General features: G+C 43.6%; 1 protein-coding gene across 1 annotated transcript; it reads right to left on the minus strand.

The window, feature by feature from the left end:
- Nucleotides 1–1,183: 1,183 nt before the first annotated feature.
- NRSN1 (neurensin 1) lies at nt 1,184–20,879 on the minus strand. Its single transcript, XM_055323125.1, has 4 exons — nt 20,745–20,879; nt 18,947–19,022; nt 10,942–11,139; nt 1,184–1,718 (listed from the first exon to the last, which is right to left on the minus strand). The coding sequence occupies exons 3-4, from the start codon at nt 11,137–11,139 to the stop codon at nt 1,320–1,322; spliced, it is 597 nt and encodes a 198-aa protein (XP_055179100.1). The 5' UTR covers nt 18,947–19,022; nt 20,745–20,879; the 3' UTR covers nt 1,184–1,319.
- Between the last annotated feature and the right edge of the window lie 3,388 nt (nt 20,880–24,267).

The raw sequence follows: 24,267 nt of genomic DNA on the forward strand, positions 1-24,267 counted from the left end.
TGAGAGCTTATATGGCCTCAGGACCAAGACTTGCATGTTGGAGAGACAACAGCCATGGTGAAGGAATGACAATACAACTCAGGTCTGCTTGGTCACATATTTTATTTATCCAGTGAAGGAAGAAAGAAGAGAGAGACAGAACTCGAAGGGGGCACAATTTCTGAGAGAATACCAAGGTAACATGTTCCTTAGTCCAGTTTGAATCCACAGATTAAGTCCAAGTGCATAAGGATGAGACGAGCATCTTGCTGGAGAATAAAATATCTGAGAAAGAAAACCCTTTTTAAGGTTAATATGTACTCACGGGTTTCTTATTTGAGGATGGCTTACTTTTGTCTTTATAAAAACATGACAGCGCTATATAAACTGCTCAGGTTGGATATTGAAAGGTGAGTAGCTGCTGATTCGGAGATTTTCTGAGAGTTGGGCTCTTGGACAGTCCCACTGAGGTGTGAGCCATGGGGATGTCACAAACACGTCCCCAGGGAGACATGATGATGGCGGCAAAAGAGGAATCTTGGCCACCACATCCAGGATCTTTGTCATACAGTTGGGGAAACTGAGGCCAGGGGAGGTTAAACGAATCCCCCAGGGCCACACAGCTAGTTCATAGTCATATCTCATTCCCTGGCTTCTGGACACTGCACAGACACTCCCAATATTAATCCTTTCCCTAAGATTCTAAAATTGGCAATATTAGCTTTTCAAGTGAAAACGTTGGAAAAACCAAAACAGAACAAAACAAGATTTGTGGAGAACTCCAATAAATTTGTATCCAGTCTCAGTAACCTCAGGTGAAGATAGAGTTGAAAGACTAATGTTGGGGTCAAAACCAAGGAGCTCAGTTTTTCTACGAACACACATGACAATATCTTACACGTAGTGAGACAGGAATGGAAGGAGCACCACACAAGAAAGATCAGGAGACCAATATGAGAAAATAAAACACAGCACGTTAGCCGTTGGTCATCTGGTCTAGACTGCTGGGTGCTCTCCCCGAGGTGCAAGGGAAACAGCAGAGCGTCACGGCGTCTGCGAGGGGAGCTCCCGGGGGCACCTGCCGGCCCCCGAGCGCCCCAGAAGCGGTGCGGTGCATCCGCAGGGTCTGCGCCCCGCCCCGCCCTGCCCCCGAGCCCCCCGAGCCCCCCGAGCCCCCCGAGCCCGGCCGCCCTGAGCTCACGCCCCGCGCCCGCCGCCGACCCCGAGCCCCGAGCCCCGAGCCCCGGCCCGGCCAGCCCACGCCCTGGCCCTCATCTCAGCGCGCGCCCCGCTCCACGTGAGCGCTGGGATCCCGGAGCGGGGCCTGGGGGGGCAGCGCTTCAGGTGGCCGACACGGGCTGGACATTCTGAACCCTGGACAGAGTGACCGGAATCTTTGTCTCCCCGGGGCCCGGAGCTTTGGTGATGGGCTGGGCGGGAGGCCTGATGTCGGCGATCCGCTCCTTAAACTTCTGCTGGAAGAGCTTCTCTTCCTGGGAGTAGCTCTTCACGAACACGGACATCAGAAGACACCCTGCCATGGACGTGCCCCCCAGGCAGAAGAGAACCGCCCCGGCCAGCTTGCACGCGTCCAGGGCGCCGTTAAACTGCACGGCCTGCGTGTCCACCACCACAAAGTCGGCTTCCCCGAAGGCTTCGATTTTGGGGGGCACCAGAAAGCCCACTGCCAGAACAGTCAGTCCAAGAATCACAAAGACTGTGCCCGAGATGAGTCCGACCTGGAGAGAGACACACGGGGGTGGGACAGAGTGAGCACAGCTCTCCGGAGCCCTACCTGGCAAGACATGGTTTTTGGGAGAAGTTCATATTCCCGTTCACCCCAAATCTGTATCAGAAGCCTACATCATTTCCTAACTGTAAAAGAAGGTGGCAAGAGGAGGCCACCAGGAACGGCCGCCCTGCCTTGATTTTCCCTTTGAGCTTTCTGTTTGCACAAGCTTTGCAGCTGACCAAGCCGCCTTTGGTCTAGGTGGTCTCGTTCAGGCTCTGAGGAAGAGCAAGGCCGCTCTGACATCAGGACTCACTTGACTCTATCCACTAGGTCCTGATGCTCAGAGAAGCTGGCCTGGCGCTCACAGGGATGCTGTGTTATTCTCCTGCTGATAGAATCTGTGACACAGAACATTAATGTCAAATGAGCTCATCCCATGCCCGTGATGAAGTGACATGAAACAAGCCCGCTTTGTCGTTGTCTAAGCACAGTGAAAACCACCTCATTGTGCAAATCACAAAATATCAAAAGCCTCCCCCCAACTCCCACCAAGTAATATGAACAACAGCTGCTTCTTTGCCAATTACAGCTTTAGTCCTACCCTCATCTGCCCTCCCTGTGGGTAAGATTTCTTATTTATTTGTTATCCAATCATAGGACTGATCCTGACAATCCAGAATGAACTCTAGCTCTATAGACCCTCTGCCTGCCCAAAGCCCCCATTCCATAATACATCCTTCCTCACACTCTTATTGGAATACCCCAGGAGACCCTCTGGTGTCCCCTCTCTCACTGTGACGAGTGATAAAGTCAACTTGTCCAACATACAGGTATGTTCCTGGTGATCTGAATGGAGGATGCTGGCAATCCACATAACTACCCACCCCTTCCCCAAGTTACTGGGAAGGAATTGCTTAAGTTTAACGGTTCATGAAATGTAGCCTCAAGGAAGGAAGGTCACTGGCCCAAGGACAGATGACAGTGACCAAGTTGCAGAGGCAGGGCTAGAAGCCACAGAAGGGCCCCCAGGCCATGTCCTTTCTCGGCTCACATGGAGCCACTTGGGGTTTCCTTGCACAGGCAGATGTCGATTTTATTTTATTTTTTATTTTTTTAAAAATTTTTTAAAATTTTTTTATTTATTTATGATAGTCACACACACACAGAGAGAGAGAGAGAGAGAGAGAGAGAGAGAGAGAGAGAGAGAGGCAGAGACACAGGCAGAGGGAGAAGCAGGCTCCATGCACCAGGAGCCCAATGTGGGATTCGATCCCGGGTCTCCAGGATCGTGCCCCAGGTCAAAGGCAGGCGCCAAACCGCTGCGCCACCCAGGGATCCCTAGATGTTGAGAAGCTCTGGGAGTGGTGGATGGGAAATGAAACTGCATTAGCTCCAGTTTGAATAAAATGTAACACATGGAAGAGAGAGAAGACTGTATACCCTTTAGTGGTTTGGAATGGACAGATTCCAGCTTGGGTTCTAGGGCTGCCAACTAGTACTTCAATCATACAAGGAAAGTTACTTAAACACTCTCATCCTTAATTTCCCCATCTATAAAATGATGAATGATAATCGGAGTCGTGGTGAAAACCAAGTGAGGCCAGGCCCAAAGGCACTCAGCCCGGAGCCTGGCTAAGCAATAGACTGTAATAAGTAGCTATTATTACATCTATTTGAATGCACCTCTTGTGAAATTATGCTACATTGGCAACAGCATTGCAATAATCTGAGCACTTGGACTAAGGAACAGCTAATGTAGTTATTCATCTTTTAAATACATTTTTCATTTCCTCCTGTTCCTCATTGCTTCTAGCTAGCATAACAAAGTTGGAGAAAACCCAAATGGCATCCACCATTTAATTTTGAGCTTTGAATCTAAAGTATATTTATTTAACTTACTTATTAAACTTCAGGGTAATACACTAATAAAGAAGGTCTGGATAATAGAAGGAAAACATTCACAAATTCATCAGAGAGCTAGTGTGCTATTATCTTTTGTGACCATAGCATAGCATTTGACATGTTTTCCACTTCATCCTCACAAGCATCTTATGAAAGAGAGGTATTTTTATTCCTATTTCAGCTATAAGAGACTGAGGGACATTGGGTGGAAGAAGCATACTGCAAAGTCCTGTAGCTAGCAGGTGGTGTGAGCGGGCTCTAACCCAGGTCTGTGTGACTTCCAATCCTCACACTCCACTTTTATTCTCCTGTGGTACTTCACCAATTACTATTTTGCATATTATCTGCTATTATTTTTATTTTTAATTGCCACAGAGTTTTAGTCACCAATATGGACACATTTCCATTATGTAATATTGTAAAGAAATCGAAAAAACAGAGCCAATATCATGTCTTCTGAAAGAACAAACTAAACTATTCTACATGAGATCTAAATACTATAGGAAAAATTAGGTTGTTAAATATAACATTTTGGATGGCTTTCTAGATTTTTCTAAAAATAGTGACAACTTCACCTCCAAAGACCAACCATTATTTGTAACTTAAAAATGAGTCACATTGGAAAGTTCTGAATGCACAAGCTAAATTAACATAAATATCCATGGTGACATGCCTTGCATGTCACTAAATCACCTTCCTCAAGAATTGGCACTGATTTTCAGGAACTGAGCACTGTGGGAACGTATCCATCTCAGTTTCTGAGGTTCTCAAGAGCAACCGAGGCCAGTGCTCTCCGACTTCTATTTCTGTCTCACTCTCCATATCCCATTCCTGCCTTACACGCCATAAATATTCCTAACTGAATAACTTGAACTGCCAGACTGCTGAATACGGAGCCAGGTGATTGATTCTCAGAGCAGCCTGCTCCTCAACTGAGCAGTGCTTTATAGATTAAAATCCACTCTTGGAATCTCATTCAGAAGCTAAAAGGCAAACTAAGCCTTGCAGATGGCAGGACTCCTGCTCACTTCAAGAACTGGAAAGTGGCTGGCCTCCCAGCGCCTCTTCCCTGTTGCATCAGAGTATCAGAAGGAGGCCTGCCATCTGTGGAGGGGAGCATGATGGTGGCGAACAGCCCACTCCTAGGACACAGAAGGTGCCCTCAATGCAAGTCTAAAGAGGATCTCTGAGACATGTGCCCAGAGAGGACCCTAAACATCGTGGAAACACATTTGGGAGAGCATGGGAAGGCGGGAGTGGCGGGGCAGCCGTGGAATCTAAAATACACTGTGTCTTAACTGAGAGTATGACAGAGGTGAGAAGGGATGTTGGGATGCATCAGCTTAACCCTGGTACCATCCTGGAGTATAAGGAGGAATAAAGATTTTGGGAGTGATGCCATTACAGAACCAGAGAAACTATCTCTGGACACAGCTCTAGGCTGAAGAGGTCCTTGATCTAAGAGAAAGAGGCTCTATTTAATAGAGAGAGTTAAAACATGCAACACAGAGGCCCTTGAAGGTCTGAGAGAGCAAGTAGCCCTGTGTGGGTGCACGCAGAGAGCGGGAAAACCACAGGGCGGGGGCCCTCTGGGGCCAGGAGCAGCCTGGCGCTCCTGGTGGTGGTGGTGGTGAGGTCAGGCCACTGCTGAGACACAAGGGCCTATTTCAGCTGTGACAACCCTTACAACAGCAGAAAGGAGCAAGAATAGCGACTTTGATGGCCTTCCTGGCTGTGGGGAGGAGGTGTGAGAATCCAGTGTCTGCTGCTGGAAAGGGGCATTGGACAAGGAGGAGGACCCCGATTCCAGAAATCTGCTGTTGCAGGCTGCCAGCCAGAGCCTGCTGTTCCTCTGACCAACATCCCCGGCATCATCTGCGTGTGAGCCACTGAGGTCTAAATATACCTCTGTTTACTCCAAATAGCAGGGCTGGCAGCAGGAGCTGTCGCAGCTGTTCTGGCAAAGAGGATGTGGCAATGACTACTGGAAGCAAGAACCAGCATGGCAGGAAGGATGCTGGGGGCGCTGGCTGGAGCTGAATGTGAAAGGAACCATCTGGGTTCGAGGTCACACTCGAGGGAAGCTCAGCCAAGATGGAAGTCTGGCACTTCTTCTCCATCAGCCCCAAGGCTGCACTGACCTTTCCTCAGCAGGACCTGGGCTCGGAGTGCTGTCACCTCCCAGCGGTGACAGCCGATTGCAACTCATCTGGCCTGACCTCCCTGTAGGTACACTGAGCTCTACAGAGCAACTACTGATGCCCAGGTGTGATCTGAAGGGCTCGAAGATCCCCTGCCAAAGGGCATGGTGACCTGGTGCCCCACACTCAGTTTTCTACCTTATGGAGGCTCTGTCCCTCCAGCACATGAACACATTCAATTGTTTCCATCTTCAAAACCCATTCCAGAGCCCTGTGTCTCTCTTTAGCTACTGCTTGAACCCATGCAACTCTTGAAATTCAAGCTTGGTCCCACAATTTCCCTGAAATTGGCTTCTCTGAGGTCACCAAAGACCTCCTAATTGCCAAATCTAGTATTACTGCATTTGATTATTCTGCAGTCAGGGATTCTGAGCACTTGCATCTTCTTAAAAACCCACACTCTTGTCCCTGTCACAACTTTCCTGTTTCTATAACTGCATCTTCAACAACGCACTCTCAACCTGTTTTGCCAGGTGTTCTTAAACTAATGGTGTTCCCCAGGGTTCCCCCTTGACTCATATCTCTTGTTGAAGATGATATCTCTAGGTCTGAATGTGTGACCATGGCTTCAACTCCCACCAATAAACCAGTGACTTCCAATTTCCATCTCCAGCCTGGATTTCCTTCCTGGGCTTTATCCCCGGACTTCTGACAGCTGGTAGGAGGACCTACACAAGAACATCCCAAAAGCTCCTCAAACTGAAAATATTCAATATTCCTTGCTTGTTTCTTTCCTTCCTTCCTCCCTCCCTTCCCACTTTCTCTGTGTTCCTGCCATCCACCCATCCACTGAGCTCCTCTCATTTCTAGTATAAAACCAACTCTGTAACACCTAGCAAAACTTTGAAGAAGAATCCAAGACACAAGTTTAAACTCTGGCTTATCTCAGAGCAGACAGGAGGAGGGTGTTGGGAGTAAACAGAGGGGCTACAGAGGACACAGTCTTACCTTGTACTTGCACATTACTGTGGATCACCCTCTGAGAAGTTTCTACTATGGGAGGAGGAAGATCACTCTGAGGTGAGGAAAGCATAAATGGGGTAAGGAGATTGCTCCCATTCATTTATACCTGCCTTCCTGAGGTGATCTGCTGCACAATCAGATGGCAACAGCCTTAGCCAAGGTCCAGTGCAAGAGTAAGAAGAAAAGTCCCTCCACAGCCAGTTTGATTCCTGGGCAGTGCAGTGGGTGGCAGGGGGCAGGTGGGACTGCATCACATAGACTTTTGCAGGTGGCAGGAGTTGCAGGCACTGGGGTAAAGGAGTTGTGATTGAGGCAACCATGGGGTAGAACCTGTGAGGTACAGTGTGTGTGTGTGTGTGTGTGTGTGTGTGTGTTTATACCTGACTGTGACACAACCTTCCCAAGAAAGCCTAGCTTTATTTCTTGCTGTACTCAAGCTGGAAGCCTCTGAAGAAATTTAGATTTCAGAGCTTTTCAAAGTCTTCTGTGATCTAGCTCTGTATTCTTTCCCCCATTCGTCTCTGGACCCCTGTCTTCCAACTTGTACTTTACCCCGGCCGTACTGAGCTATTTGCAGGCTTCTGAATATGCCATTATCTCTTCAGGATTCAGCTTTGAAGGACTCAGTTTCTTCCTACCATGATGCCTATTTCCTGCTTGTTCAAGGGTAATCTCTTTGGGGAGCCACTTCCTCTCCAGGTTGCTTCAGATCCTTCCTGCTCCCAAACCCCATGCTCCCACTACGGACTGTGACTACTTGTAGAGTAGTGTTTATCATTCTGGATTTGTAACTGTCTGTGAACACGTCTACTTTCCCTATTTATGAACTCCTTCAGGTCACGGCTCTAACTCACAGGGGAAGAATAGCATCTTATTCACAAACAATTCCCAGAGCCTCCCACATAACCTTGAACACAGCAGACACACAAACATTTGTAGAAAGAAAGAATGAATAGCATTGTGAGACACAGGTTATATCACATGACAGGGCAAAGATTCTAACTCAGGCTCATTTGATTCCTATCTCCATTCTCATTAAGTCAATCCATGCTGCTGGTTGCTAAGGAGCCCGCTCCATGGCAGAGTCCCACGGAAGTACCTGGGTAGAGCCCCTCAAGAGAGACCAATGCCACCTTAGTACCACTTTACTCGGAATGGGGAGAGGGCAAGCCCATGAAACCACCTACAGATGCAGTTTGAAATGAAAGAAAAACCAACCATAAAAAAAGAATCATAATTAGAAACACGTGCACAATCACTGCCTTACTCTATATTGATACCAAGCATTTCATAAACCCACTGGCATGAATTCACTTGTACTTCCTATAAAGAACATGAGGAACAGTGAGTTTATTCCCTTGGTAGAGGTGAGGTCTCTAAGAAGTGAATTCTTAGATGATTCAGGTTGACTATAAGCCTCTGAGTGCCCAGTCTCATGTTTTGTGGTTAGGTTCTGAGTTTAAGATTTGGGTTTCGCTGGAATATAAACTCTGTGAGGCCATGAACTGGAGCCTGTTTTAAGTCTCTGAAGTAGGTCCAGCATAGCAGGGTGGGTGGCGGGGGTTGTGTGTGTGGGGGGGGAACTTTTGAATCTTGTTTGTGTAAAATAGAAGTGAAAATTCTGAATTCTGAAATCTGAATTCTGGGGTTGGTAATCTACTGTGAGTTCTTTATTTTGAATCCATCCCTATAGGTTATTTGATGGATTTATAGCTTCTCAAGTCACATAACTGGTAGTGCCTTGGAACCACGTGAATGGTTTCAATATTCTGTATGACAGTGGCATTTCAGACTCTTGGCACAACAGATCCTGTCAGGCAAATATTTGTTTTTTTGACACATGGGGAAGCAACTACCCACTTAACTGGGTAAATACAAGATGTGTCAAGCTTGGCTATGCATTTAATTGGTTCAGGCCAGTAAGGATTCATCAGAGATGACATTTCTACAGGGCAAGGATGTTGGCTCAACCAATTTTAATACAGAGTACATGACACTTGTAAGATACTGAATTAACACAGGTCTCGGGTAATCCATGTTAACAACTGTGTTACCCACTGCTTTATGTATTAACTAGGTTTCACGTTTTATTTCCACTTCAGGACCCAATGTTTCATACGACATCTGATAGATAGTAGGAGCTAATATGCCGGATGCTTGAGTGCATACCAGACATCTTTTTAATTCTTACAATTTTACCTGGTAGGTACGATAAGCATCACCATTGGGCCCCACTATGATCAATTAACTTGCCCAAAGGTACAGTGCTTTAAATGGAAGAGCTGAGGTTTGAACCCATGTAATCTGAGGACAGAGGCCAGGCTCATAAACATTACACAACATTGCTTCTTGTTAAACTACATTGCTAGTAAATTGTAAGTTTATGTCAACATCAATGTTAAACATTCTGGGATCTTTTGGGAGAAGACTGGGAATGACTGGGATCTCAGAGCTGGAGGGGACTGGAGGCCCCTCCAAAGGTTGTACTTCTCAGCATTCCTCCCTAAATCCTCACTCTGTTCTTGATTTCTGAATGTTCAGACATCCTGATGCCTCTTCTATGTCCATACTCTCTTCTTGGATCATTTTATCTAGTCCAGTTCCTCATATATTCTGTATGTGAGAGACTCCCAATCCATGAGCTGCATTTAAATTACCACTAGAGATCCCCACTCACATGTGTAATAGGCATCTCTAGCAAAACATGGCCAAATTCAAACTCTTGATTCCTCACCACTCTCATTGCTCTCCCAGTGTTCACCATCCCAGAAAATTATGACACCACTCAGTAAACAGCTTTGGTCACAAGCCTTAGAGGCATACCTGACTCTTCTATCTCTCATGTGTACTTCATTAGCACATCCTGACAGCTTGGTCTTCAAACTTTATGCTACGTCAGATTACTTCTCACCATCTCTACCAACACCACCTAATCCAAGCCATCATTACCTCTTGCCTGGGTTCATTCAGACCCTCCCAAATAATCTGGCTGCCTCTACCCTTGGCCTCCTATAATCTGTTTTCCATACTGTAGTCAGAATTATCCTGTTAAAATCTTAGATCATGGCACTCTTCTGCGAAAGACATTCAGGTGGCTTTCCATATCTCTCAACGTAAAAGCCAGTGTCCTCATTATCATCTACAAGGCTCTACATAAACCATGTGTCCTGTTATTTTTCTCGATCCATCACCTGTCCTTTTTCCCACTCTTATTCTATGTCAACCACACTGGAACTCTTGCTATTTTTCAAGCACGTCAAATTTGTTCCCATTTCACCATTTGCACTTGGTATTTCCCAGCCCAGAAGGACCTTCAGCTAGGTAATCTTATGGTCTGCTTCCTCAGCTCATCCTGGTACTTGCTCAAATGTCATCTCCTTTGAAGGGGTGTCTATAAACAGCACACTAAATACCAGGCCTCCATCACTCCCTACCCTCTTGTCCTCATTCATTTCTCTTCACAGCACACGTCACTACCAGACATTCTGTTATTTGGATTATTTGTTTATGGTTTATTTTCCATGATAGGTTGCAAGTTCCAAGAAGGCAAGGGATTTTCCTTTTCTGTTTATCACTTTAATTTCTAGCACTTTGCAACTTCTTGGCACATAGTAGGTGCTCACTAATTATATGCTGAATGACTGAATATATTGTCTAATGAGGTGTCTTCATGTGAAGAAGCTGAAGCTCACAGAGCCTCATGATCACATCTGATAGAGGTAGAACTGGCACACTGACCATTGTATTATGTCTCAGCATCAATCTCTCTCAATAGCCAATGATTTCTTCTTAATAATTGTTGTAATCTGTCAAATGATACTTACCAAGCCTATAAGGGAGGCTAGAAGCGTAATGTTTTGCCTATGGGTGGCTTCACAGCTGGTGAATTTAGTGGCACATCAATCACAGTAGCAAAAATAATAATTAATGATGACACTTATTCCTATTTGTGTTTAACCTGCAAACCAACAATTGTACTGTGTTCAGGGGCTTTCTTCAGCCCAAGGTTTCTATTCTCCTTTCCTAAGGGAAGAAAAACCACTTAGTGTTACCAAGACTGATGCACACAGAGAGGACCAAACCCCTCAGTTCTTCATAGCTACAGGGTTTACCATTTCCAATAATGTTTTCATCTCTTGACTCACACAATTGTTCTTTGCTTACCTTCCAGAATACTGAGCTCCACCTATTAGGGGATCTCTGGATCTGGAAATCATCCTCATACTCCCAGATTGAGGTGGTACAGTCCTCATAAAACTGGTGCAGGTAGGACCGGACTCCATAGCGCTGGTAGTTACCCTCAGTAGCAGCCTGTGCCTGCTTGGACCGACAGATGTTGCTGCAAGAACTCATCCTTCGCATCTAGAATGACAACAGCCACAGGCATCAGCCCCACGAGCACTGGCTTCAGGATTAAGAGGTGAGAACCAGGCTGAATAATGTTAGTCTATTTGAACAATTCTCTTTTCTTAAGAGAAGAGACATTTTTAAAGAGCTCTGCTTTTCTACTTAATGCAAAATTACCCCCAAACACTCAGTGACTAGAAGCTGGTTCTCCATAAATGAGACATAACAGCACAGCTCATTTAAATTATGCAAATATTTCAGCAAGAACCACGTGAAAAATGGCAATAGAAAAGCAGATATTTTCATTGTCTTGACAAGGAATCTTTAATCACTTAGAATCCAGTAGTCTTTACACTTACATGTCAAAGAATTAGCCAGGTAGTCTCACTTGCTACATATGGAATTTGTCTTGGATTGTCCTCTTGGATGCTTAACCATGTTCCCTTGTGGAGAATACATGGTGTTACTCTTTAGCAGTTTGCAATTTAGCTTTCAGATCTCATGGATCTTGCTCTAACATTTTAGCTAAATGTCACATTGTACAGAAGCTGTATTTGAAGGCTGCTGAGCAACTTACGCTTCATGCTTTATTAATCACAAATGGCTCAGCCAATAATTTACACCTCACCAACCCTAACACTAGATATCTCAGTCATTATTTGTGGATACATGTGTCCATGTGGGATGATAGAATACAGTGAAGAGGGTAAACCCAGCCTTTCATTACATTGCATGAAGCGTCTACTATACACAAGAGGCTAGAGAATTGTTAAATGAAACTATGCTCTAGGTGGGCTCTTTGAGACTCTGTCTTCTTAAGATGGAAATTTCTACTTGATTTAAACTAATCAATACCTTTTAGAGAAAAGCATTTGATTATTAATTCACATAAAAAAAAGGAATTGCTGACATAGAGCAATTTTGGTGAGTAAGGAAGCTTTTAGTAATTCTCTGGTATTTGGTTTTCTTATCTCCATATAAGCAGATAAATAGGTAGCTGAAACGTGAAATACTTTTTTAGATTTTCTAGTTATCCTCCAGATGGGTTTCCCTGTATGGACATAGTTTCAAAATGACAAAGCAAGAAACAATGTAGAAGGATATTTTCCCATTGAACCAAGTTCTCTCAGGGCTTGTCCTATAATCCAGGCTAAAAGAAGACATATAAAATGTTTCCAATTACTTATCAAGAAACCACATAGTGATGTTTATCTACCTACAAGGAAAAAAATAATCTAAGCTTCCAGCAAGGGTCCCTGTGTGGGCACTTAGTTTGGTTGGATAAAATTATGGGGCTAGGGGTACCTGGGCATCAGTGGTTAAGCGTCTGCCTTTGGCTCGGGTCATGATTCTGGGGGTCCTGGGATAAAGTCCCGCATCAGGAGCCTGGTTCTCCCTCAGCCTATGTCTCTGCCTCTCTTTCTGTGTCTCTCATGAATAAATAAAAAATAATATGAGGCTTAAATCAAAATTGAAGTTAGCATTGTCCTGTCCCATGGCCACAAAGTGAATCCATAAAATTATATTGTAATGTGTGCTCTTAGGCAAAAATGGGTTCTGGTTAGAAAATGCAGTCAAATTCAGGAAAAAAAAATATGGCCCCGATCTTAGAAAAAATGATGCAAATAGGTGCTACCAATGGTGACCAATATTCTCATCTTTTTAAGTGTTGGTCAGTATTACGCTTAGTGTCTCTCTGCCTGTTTCAGACATGGCAGCCAGGAGAAATCACCCAGGAAGAGAGAGCAGGGGAGGCAATTAAAAACTTCTTTTTCTTCTTCTTCTTCTTCTTCTTCTTCTTCTTCTTTTTACTTTTAAACATTTCAGAAGGATATTATTTCATAAAATATAAAGATTTTAGAATGTACGTTGTCTGGAGCAGCAAAGTCTGTTGCATCTAATGCTTTTTTTTAGCATAATTTTCATATGTTAAGTGTTAGGATGATCTCTTTAGTACCTTTAATTTAATGCCTTACAATGAAGATGATAAATAAGGGTCTATTAGTAATGATACATAAGTAGACTAATTTAATTTTTTAAAATATTTTTTATTTATTCATTTGAGAGAGAGAGAGAGAGAGAGAGAACATGAGCATGAGCGGGTAGGGGGTCAGAGGGAGAAGCAGACTCCCTACTGAGCAGGAAGCCTGGCACAGGGCTCCATCCCAGGACCCTGAGATCATGACCTGAGCTGAAGGCAGATGCTTAACTGACTGAGCCACACAGGCACCCCCATAAGTAGAATAATTTTATTTTATTTATTCTTTTAAAGATTTTTATTTATTTATTCATGAGAGACACAGAGAAAGAGGCAGAGACATAAGCAGATTCCCTGTGGGGAGCCCGATGTGGGACTCGATTCCAAGACCCCGGGATCATGACCTGAGCCCGGGATCACGACCTGAGCCAAAGGCAGATGCTCAACAACTAAGCCACCCAGGCGCCCTTAAAGGCACTTTTAAATTTTTTTAATTTATTTATTTATGATAGGCACACAGTGAGAGAGAGAGAGGCAGAGACACAGGCAGAGGGAGAAGCAGGCTCCATGCACCGGGAGCCCGACGTGGGATTTGATCCCGGGTCTCCAGGATCGCGCCCTGGGCCAAAGGCAGGCGCCAAACCACTGCGCCACCCAGGGATCCCCTAAAGGCACTTTTAAAAAAAGTCATTCTAATAAAATTTTGATCAAGGGGAGAAGGGATTAGTATTTTACTAATTCTGCTTTGTCACTGAACAAACTAGGTGCAGAAAAGTCATCTGCTAAAGGTTATATTATGAGTCAGGGAGCAGATGAAAGATGACAATACAGAAAGCAGGAGTATGGACTGAATTACATACTTGTATAATCAGACCAACTGATCCAAATATGTATTTTCAGGTTTTCTATAAAACATCAGAGACTTTAACATGGAGAAAGGACAAAAATAGGACAGGAGCAAAAAGAAATTCCTCATAGCAACAGTATGAGTTATTTTGCTTCGATGCCAAAGTCACGTTTGCTCAGGGGTAGAGCTGTGATGTAGAGCTGGATGGTGTGACATATTGTAGTCACTCCCCACACTGCTGGTTTCTGGCATACAAGGTCGAGTGTTCCTGCTTTATAGGATGGGACTCGGTAGTCCAACTTTGTTAAATAAAATATGGGTCAAATCATAGGGATAGAAAGTGTTCTAAAACAAATGTTTTTGAGCTTGACTGATGGGAGGCCCTACTCTTAAGTCAGAATAAATTTTTAGTGATGTTGGATATGTGCCAGGAAAGGAATCCCACTGAGCCTTATTTTCTTCTCCAGGCATATGAAGCACGAGAACACACCACTGTGCTAACCACCCAGGGAAGAGAATGGGTTCTAATCCTAGTTCTTGACCTACAACATTTTGGTCATGACATTGCAGGTAAACTCATTAACCTCCTTGGCCTTTGGTTTTATCATCCTTAAAATAAGATGTTGGGCCATATTGCCTTGAATTTCTTCCAGATACAATTTTCCAGGAACCTTTGGCCATGAATTTACAAAACAAGTCAATAATTTTGTTGTATAAACAACTGGGTTTACTGATTTCCCATCTCCTCTCATACTTACATTGATTGATTGTCAGATTCTTTATCATCGTCGTATATATGAAGCTTCAGTTTAAAAGAGCACATAAGCTACTAGTTAGGTCAATTACTTGGTATTAAGTAGACTAAATAGTTGTGAATTGTTTATTTGTTTAACAACTTAATTCAGGATTGTATACATTGCTTAAATAGCACAAGTGTATCTCAGATTTTGTAAGCTTGGTTCCAGACCTCAGCAATAAAGCAAATATATAAAACAAGTTTAAATAAACCTTTTGGTTTCCCAGTGCATATAAATGTTATTTATACACTATACTGTAGTCTACTAAGGGTGTAATAGCATTATGTCTATTAATTTAAAAAATGCTTTATTGCTGAAAAGTGTTAACCATCATCTGAACTTGCAGCAAGCCATAATCTTTTTGCTGGTGGAGGGTCTCTGCCTCAACGTTGATGGCTGCTGACTGATCAGGGTGGTGGTTGCTTAAAGGTGGGCATGTCTATGGCAATATCTTAAAATAAGACAACAGTGAAGTTTGCTACATCAACTGACCCTTCCTTTCACTCGAACTCCTAATGGCCACCATAGAGGTATTGATTGTCCTAATTTCAATATTGTTGTGTCTCAGGGAACAGGGGTCCCAAAGGAGAGGGAGAAACAGAGGAATGGCTGGTTAACAGAGCAGTTAGAACACATACATTTATTGATTCAGTTTGTTATCTTATATGGGTGTAGGTCTTGGCCCCCCAAAACAATCACAATAGTAACATCAAAGATCACTGGTTACAGATTGCTGTAACAAATATAGCAATAATGAAAAAGATTGAAATATTGTAGGAATTACCACAATGGGACACAGAGACATGAAGAGAACAAATGCTGTTGGAAAAATGATGCTGCTAGTCTTATTTGATGCAGGGTCGCCACAAACCCTCAATTTGTAAAAAACATTATCTGTGATGCACAGTAAAGTTAAGTGCAATAATATGAGGTATTCCTGCAGTCCCTCGGGGTCTTAGAGGTTTCATATATCTTTCCATATATATAACTAATTGGATTCATTCTTTGAGGAGAATGATCACTAGAAAGGAGTTTTAAAATATAGCATGTTAGGGGATCCCTGGGTAGCTCAGTGGTTGAGCATCTGCCTTTGGCTCAGGGCATGATCCTGGAGTCCCGGGATCGAGTCCCACATTGGGCTTCAGGCTTCCTGCATGGAGCCTGCTTCTCCCTCTGCCTATGTCTGTCTCTCTCTCTGTTTCTCTCATGAATAAATAAATAAAATCTTTAAAAATAAAAAAAATATATAGCATGTTACCATGACAATTTTACACCTACAAAAACTCAACAGAATTATAATTCCTCATAGGGAAGCCTGTAACTTTTTGTCTCAATATAGAAATGTTATAGTTATTTAGAATCTACCTGGTTGATTGATACCTCCAATATTATAAAGAGGATACACAATGCCACTTCATAAAGTCACTTTAAAAGCTGGGCAATTATTATAAAATAAAAAGGAATGACAAGAAATGGAAGATATGTACAAAGGCTTTTCAGCTTGGTTCAGCATTTACCTAATAAGCAATGTTTCATGAGAAATCTGATGTTTGTATTTGAATAGCTATAGCTATAGTAGCAGCTGCAAAAACAATAATGTTCTATCTATGACTCTTATTAAGTGATGGATTCTAGAGATGGCTTTGCTTTAGATAAAGCCTTAACATTCCAGAAAGTGCATGAATGGGGGGAGGGGGTCGTGAGTGAAAATATTTTCTAGTCTTGTACTTAAATGAGTCCATGTGAGTATTCCTTTATAAACACCCCAGCTCATGTTTGATGTTGTGTCCTTGCTGCCAGTATGGCCATCATGATGGAGCATGAGCAACATTAACATCTGGCTGTTTGGTCCTCTCTAAAGAGGGAGATATTTTCATTCTCTCTGAAGGACATTCTAGGTGCTAATTAGTGAGGATCTGTCCATGGTTTTCTTCTTTTTATAATAATGTCTATGGTATCTATCTCCATTGCATGCATGGTTATACATTTAGATGGATATTCAACTCTTGGCAGCACAGCACACCTGTCATGTCCCAGAGACCAACTAGAAGAGAAAATCATTCCTTAACTCCTTTCCCAAACTCTTCTGGGAGGCTTCCTATAATTAGCACGTTCAATGTCAGCACTCAATCACTCTCTATCCTCTTGTTCAAATTTGTATCTTTTTATAGTGCTTGTTACCATCTGATGCTCTGTTATGTGGTTTATTTGCTTATGGTCTGACAGCCTATGTAGTGATGGACTGTAAGCTTCATGAGGGCAAGTGCTTTTTCTCTCCTATTGACAAGCACTTTGAAACTTCTTGGCACAAAGCTCTACATGGGCTGGTGTGGATGATGGCCTGAGTTGTCCTTCCTTTTTCATTTCTCCCTTCCTTCCTTGTTTTTACAGCACTAATTATGCACCAGATTATGTGAGATAATAAAGATGAGTGGAGCTCAGTCTGCTCTCAGTGGATACTTAGATTCGAAGTAGAAACACTTCCTGGAGCAAGAAGTACAACAAAATGGGCACCAAAAGCAGGTGTTTGCTGGAGCGCCTGGGTGGCTCAGTCAGTTGAGTGTCTGACTCTTGATTTGGGCTCAAGTCATGATCTCAGGGCCATGGGATCTAGCCCTGCATCAGGCTCTATACTCAGCAGAGAGTCTGCTTGAGATTCTCTCTCAGCCCCTCTCCCTGCTTGTGCATGTGCTCTCTCAAATAAAAATAAACAAATCTTTAAAAAAAAAAAAACAACCCCAAGTATTTGCTGCTGGAGAAAATGAAAATGCTGAGAATCCCTTGAACAATTTCTCTTAAAATTTTTTTAATTTAAATTCAATTTAGTTAGCAGATAATGTATTATTAGTTTCAGGGATAGAATTTAGTGATTCATCTGTTGCATATAATACCCACTGCTCATTACATCACATCCCCTTCTTAACGCGTATCACCCAGTTACCCCATCCCTCCACCCCCTACAGCGACCATCAATTTGTTTCCTAGAGTTAAGTCTCTTATGTTTTGTCTCTCTCTGATTTCATCTTATTTTATTTTTACTTCTTTTTCTCTATGAACAATTCCTCTTTGAGGAAAACCCACATGTGTATTATTATGATCTCTATGTGTACCAATACACTATAGTATCAATTTGTTGGAAATTTGAATTTCAGTCAAATAAATGCAATTACTTTTTATTTTACTTGAAAAATGTTCATTGCCATGAAAACAGAAATAAATATGCCTCGCAAAACTCCAAGAACACCACAGACTCTATATTATTTGTCTTCATGAGAGAAGAGAGGCAGAAAATTGAGGCACAAAAAAGATTAGTGTTTTCCCATGGCTCCATGTGTGAGTCATTTGTGAGGCCAGGCACAGGCCCTGTTCTGTTTATTCTCTTTGAAATATCATTCAATTTTTCATACTGCTTTTCTTTCCCATAACATCATTCTGAGATAATGAGAGTGAAGTCCCCATTAGAGCCACTTTTCCACAGAGCCAGTGCTGCAGGGTATAGGCACAGAGCTGCTTTAGACCATTTATCCAACACCAAACCAAAAGGTCAATTTGCTTAAAGGACTCAGTCTCAGTGTGGAAGCAGGAAGGCATGAAAGCCTGCTAACAGCTTTTTCATTTTTAAATCAGGCATTCTAGAATTGTATAAGCATGACCTTAAAACTTGAAAATGTGTTTCTACCAAAAGATCATTTCAGAAATATTTTCTTTCCTTGGAAGTGTGGTAGAGATTGTAGCTCTATATTATGACTTTGTAATACCTGATAAGTCAGTAGGTATGTGGCCACTTTTATAATTTTTTTAAAGGTTTAGTTATTTGTTTTAGAAAGAGAGAGAGAAAATGAGCAGGAGGGGCAGAGGGAGAAGGAGAGAGAATCTCAAGCAGAGTCTGTGCCAAGCATGAAGCTGAACACAGGGTTCAATCTTATGACCCAGAGATCATGACCTGAGCTAAAACCACGAGTCAGCCACCCAACCAACTCTGCCACCCAGGTGCCCCCACTTTTATAATTTTTTAAAAAGGAGTAATGATACGCAATTATCTTATTACTTTTTCAAGATATGTTTTTAAGTAAGGTATACAAGGTCCGAAACCAAAATGAGAAGAGAAAAAGAACCCATATTCTCTTTAAACCTCCTCTTTATCTATATGCAAATCACAAGGTGCTTATGAATTCACATGTGACATGGATGGAGTCTTACCTTTGAAGTCTTCCTCTTTCTCTTCTCCTTGTTTAGCCTTTGACCTTTCTTTTCAATGGCACATCATCCTTCAAATCTATTTAAGAAAAAAAAAATCTCTGTAGAACGTGATACAGATAAAAATCTAAATTCCATAGGCCATTCTTGTGGCTGTAACGAGTCATTTTAATGTTGATATAAACATTGACAAAGGACTTCTTGTTGAAGAGCAGGGAGATGTTTGTCTTTAACAAAAGTATGTGTCTTCCATAACTTTTTAATGGGCTCTCATGAGACTTTATAGGGTAAATGATTGGGGTTTATAAACTATAACACACTATGCAAACCAAATTCTTATTTTGATATGGTTATATGCCATGTAGTCAGTAATACAACTAGACTAATACATCCGTATTTTAAAAATTCCAAATAAAAAGTTTATTTGCTCCCTAGATACTCTAGAATTGATTTATTTGGTGCCTCTTCTATTACATCGTAAAATAAATTAGTCTTATAGCCATTGTATTTTCTGATCTGTTTACAAGCATTTTAGACTTATTAAGTTTCTTTAGATGATTTACTCATTGGGTTGATTTTTTTACTTCTATATCCATTTCTTCCTATCGTGATCATTTTACTTTCCATCTGCCTAAGAAAAGCAGGTGCCCATGCAAAATTTAATTAAAAAGCCACTGCCTGCTATAGAGCTACTGGCTTCCTACATTACTCTAGTCATGTGAAATAAAATAATAGCTGGGGGATATTTTTCAAGAGGTCACTAAAGATTCTTTCTGACGGGCAGCTCCTCATCCATTTGGAAGAGAACCTCAAAGACTTGAGTGAACAAGCCTAGTTGATGCCTGACAAACTGTTTCCAGTATTTTCCAGTTTCAGTCTATATGAACCATGGCCAAATGTTCTTCAAGACTCGTTTCTTTGCCCTAAAATTTTATTTTGCAGAGGTTATGTGTGCAGATTTGGGTGGTGGTGGTGGTGGTGGTGGTGGGGGCAAATTTTATTAGGGTCCTGGATCTGGATAAGCAAAGAAAACAAGTGTAGCCCCCCCTTCCCCCATCTGTGCCTCTCTCAACTAAATGTCCTTCCTTTTTGTCTTCTCTGAAGGAAATGACTGCACACATGCCCTTCACCGAAGGCTGGGCTGGGCCGGAGCCAGGGAGCTCTCCAAGGTGCTGAAAGCATTTCTGCTACAGAGCCAGGAACCGATTAAGTAAACACCAGCTGCTGTTTAACCCCAGCTCAGTGTTCTTTGAGGTCATCAGCTTTGGTCTGACCCCCACCCAACGCCTCTTTCTAACAATACGAAGAAGTAGGTCTTGAGATAATGGCAAAGCACTCAAGTGTCTTTGAATATGGCAAAGGAATGGGGAGGGCAGGGGGGCCGGTGAAATTCAGCTTAGAAAACAAACCAAACCAGCTTTGCAAACTCCAAATACGTATATTTGACTCTTACCTAATACAGAACTTCTCTTGTCTCCCGGGAAAGAAACTCTTCAGTTTTCCCCGTACACCTCCCAAACTCTTACGTAACACAAACCGCAAATCACCAAAGCATGGAGTTGGCTTCCCATAATTTGTATGGGTTCACGGATTTTAACGTGCATGATATTTGCAGAGATCTGTGCACCTACAATAAACGCGAATGAGTAAGGGGTGCGTGTGCGTGTGCGTGTGTGTGTGTGTGTGACACAGACGCAGAAGAACAGAAGATGAAGATCTGTGCGTGAGGAGAGAGGAATGAGGAAAGGGAGGAGAGGGAGAATCGGGGAAAGACCAACGGAGCGGCTCCGCACGGCTTTACCTGCCCCCTCCGATCCCCCGACCCGTGGAGCAAGTGCAGCCGGCTAGCCGCAGATCTCTCGCAGGGGTCCCATCGCCGCCGCCGCCGCCGCCGCCGCCGCCGCCGCCGCCGCCGCCTCGGCTCCCGCCTTGCCGAGCTCAGCCTGCGCGTGATTGACAGCTGAGGCGGGCGCCGGAAGGGCCACGTGCGCCCGCGGGGCGCGGGGGCGGGGCGGGGGCGGGGCGGGGGCGGGGCCTCGCGGGAGCGTGCGCGGACCGGGTCCCCGCCTGGCGGCGCCGGCGTGGCCGGTCGGGGCGGGGCGCTGTGTCCCGGCGGAGCGGGCGCCAGCCAGGTCGTCCTGCGGCGGTGCTGGCGGCCCCCCGTCCTGCCCTGCGCGGTGCCAGGCCGCAGCAGGTGCGCTCCACGGGATTTCTTAGGCGGAGAAGGCAGGCAGGCCTGAGGTGAGCTTCCTGCCCCACCACGCCATTTGGGATACGTTTAGGGGTGTGCAGAGGTGTCTCCTCCGGACCTAGAGTTTTGTCCTTGATCAGACACGAGGGGAGGAGCTCCGCTGGGGGCGCAGAGCTCTGAGCTGTTGAAAGAACCTTCTCGTCCCGGCACTTTGGGTCCCTCACCTGGCCCCTGACCCCAAGGTCAGGGGCTCCCCCTGGGCCGGATGGAAGAACGATGAAGAGAGTGAATTCAGTGATGATATTCAAGAAAAAAAAAAAAAAAAAAAAAAACACCCTCAAGTGCGTGAACACACTAGAAATTGCCTGCGAAAATCTCAGAAAAATGTATGTAGGTGTGGGCAGGTCAGCACGTAAGTACAGTGACTCCCGCTCCGGGAGACTGCAGACCACTGGTAAGTGGCATTTCATGGAAATGATTGCTAAAATCGTTAGTATTTGCCCAGCCATTCTACACATAGAATAACAACGCCTCGATTTACGTAGGACTTAACCATGTGCCAGGCAGGCATTGCTTTAGGCTCATCAGGTATATATTAATTACGAACATACTAAATCGTTAAATCCTCACATCAGCTCTGTGTGTGTGTGGAGGGGATTCTTCATTACCCCAATTTTGCAGATAAGGAGGCCGAGGTATAGAGAGAAGTGGCTTGCGCTCACAATGACACAGATTCAACAATTACTTGTCACACTACTGAATGGGAGAGGACTGGAATATATAGATTTACCTCCTGGACAGGATGTAGGATATAAGTGATATTTTGCCTGAAAAACACTAAGAAGCGACTCTATTTTTATTAAACAGGGGACAGACCAAAGCAAATGCTGAGAAAACGCTTCCAGGGGAAGGAACCACAGGGACGGCGGTGTGTCCTGGGTTCTTTTGGTTCTCAGCTCTTGTCCCAAGTTTCAGCACTACTTTTCAACCCTATTGAAACTTGTGGGTGCCACTTAGTTCTTTCTCCCTTCCCAGTCTTCAAGAAGGACATCTTTAAGGAGTTTTGACATGTTGCTTGTTTTTCTCATATTCAGTGAGAAGATCTGGGGAACGTTTATTTAATCTTAGATTGTAACTTGGCTGCTGTGTTTTCCATCTTTGAAAGTCAGGAAGAATCACACATGCAAAGAATCCAGCAGCTCTCAGTGATATTTCTATCAGAGGGCAGGCTTTGGAAGGACACAGCTGACTTCCAGTTGCCTACCATGTTGGTTTCTGCTATGTGTCTTGGTCTCTTGAACAATGCATGGAGAATCTACCATCCATTCGACTCCAGAGAGGTAGGTAGTCTCAGTAGGGCTTGGGATTGAACAGACCTGGGAATTGAACAGAATCCTGAATTTGCCAACTCCTGCTATTAAACCTGGTCAGATTGCTTCATCACCGTGTTCTCATCTATAAAATGGTTGTAGTAACGTCTACTTCATATGTTAGGAGAATGAAATGAAATTCTATTTATAAAGCATTTTTCACAATGCCTGATACACAGTAAGTACTCAGTAAATTATGGTGGTGATGATGGTGGTGGTGGTGGTGATGATCTAGCTGAATGTTTTTGGGAGCTTATGAATATTTTCAGCTGGGAGTCTCAAGTCTTCTCAACTTCCCAAGCATTCTCCATTTGCTTCTTATCTTCCTTCACCGGGTCTATTTCCAACCTGTGCTATCTCTGGCCCCTTGGTGGATGTTTCTGATTAGGTGGCATGGTGTAGGGGTGTGTGTGGGATCCAGGAGCCCAAGGGCCAACACAGGTCTTCCAAGTTCCTCTAGCACATCTGCCTTTGGTTCATTGTCAGTCTGAAGTAACTTGAGATAAGATGATTTACGCATTTCAGAATGCCCTTAAAATGTGAATTATCACTACTATCTTTCTCAAGACCATAGTTTTTATTTATTAGTTCTGCAAACAAGAGAACAAAGATGATCATTTCGAGGCAACCAAGTTTTCACTTAGAACATACTACCCAATTTCCCTGGGTTATATTACTTAAAAACATTTACCAGTGAGTGTCTTTTTAAATTAATTATTCAACACACATTTATGGAATGTCTGCCATTCGGAGCACAGAGGGTGAGATGCAGACAGAAGCATTATGGAAAGTCACAGGGAAAAGGAGTCAGGAGAGGTCATAGATGCTGGAGTTGTTTTACAGAGGGATGCTACAATTAGGTCTTAACCTGCCTTTGTGGATATTTTGTGATTCCCTTTTAAGTTCATTTCCCATCACACTGAATGTATTCAGTGTTCTGTAAACACAGCTTGCACATTCTTCCTTCCCTTTATTTCCTTTGGTGGACCTTTGTGCTTCTTCTTCCATATCTGTGTCTGCATTCTTTGAGTCCAAACATGACCACCACCTTTTCAATTAAGCCTTCTTTGATATCCTTGAATAGAGGTCATTGTTCATTATTTTGAACCCATACAGCATTTAATCTTACCTGTCTTATGGTGCCACTTCTTTTTTTTTTTTTTTTTTGGCCTTCTGTTGGCATTATTTATATGTTTATTCGCTCTCCAGGCTTGTAAACATCATGAAGGAAGGATCTACCCACAATTGGCTTTGAATTCTGCACAATGACTAGTATATCACTTTGTATCAAGTAAGTACTTGCTTTTGGTAAATGAATAAATCAGTGAATGAATGATGTGGACCTGGAGATGAGCCTTGACAGGTGGATGAGATTTGGATAAAATGAGGAGAGAAGAAGAGAGTATTATGACAGGCATAGGGGTGAAAAGCAACAAGAGTCAGGCTGCAGTCTCGATTCTCAGATTTGTTCCTGGAATCCAGGATCTGTAAGACAGGGAGAGGACAGTGATGGAGAAGGGGCTTCATGTAATCAATTCCCTCATTGATGAGAGCCTTGCACTGCTGGACACTTGCGTGGCCTCCCTTGCTCCTGGGGTGACTGCAGCCTGTCCAAGCTGAGGCCTCGGTGTTCTGGTGTTCTGTACCAGACTGTCGCTTGTGATTACTATGCTCTCTGTGTTCCCGGACAGAACAGATGTCTGTCTGCTTTTTTCTGTTTAATGATGATGGCAGGTTCCCAATGATCAAGATCCAATTTCAGA

This window comes from Nyctereutes procyonoides, unplaced genomic scaffold (assembly GCF_905146905.1).
Source record: "Nyctereutes procyonoides isolate TBG_1078 unplaced genomic scaffold, NYPRO_anot_genome, whole genome shotgun sequence".
Classification (NCBI taxonomy): Eukaryota; Metazoa; Chordata; class Mammalia; order Carnivora; family Canidae; genus Nyctereutes; species Nyctereutes procyonoides.

Bases quoted from the DNA above. Each gene is read 5' to 3' on its own strand.
- NRSN1 (XM_055323125.1), bottom strand. From the start codon at position 11,139: ATGCGAAGGATGAGTTCTTGCAGCAACATCTGTCGGTCCAAGCAGGCA. The intron at 1,719-10,941 runs GTAAGCAAAGAA...GTCTCTCTCCAG, and splicing joins GGAGCTCAGTATTCTGGAAG to GTCGGACTCATCTCGGGCAC.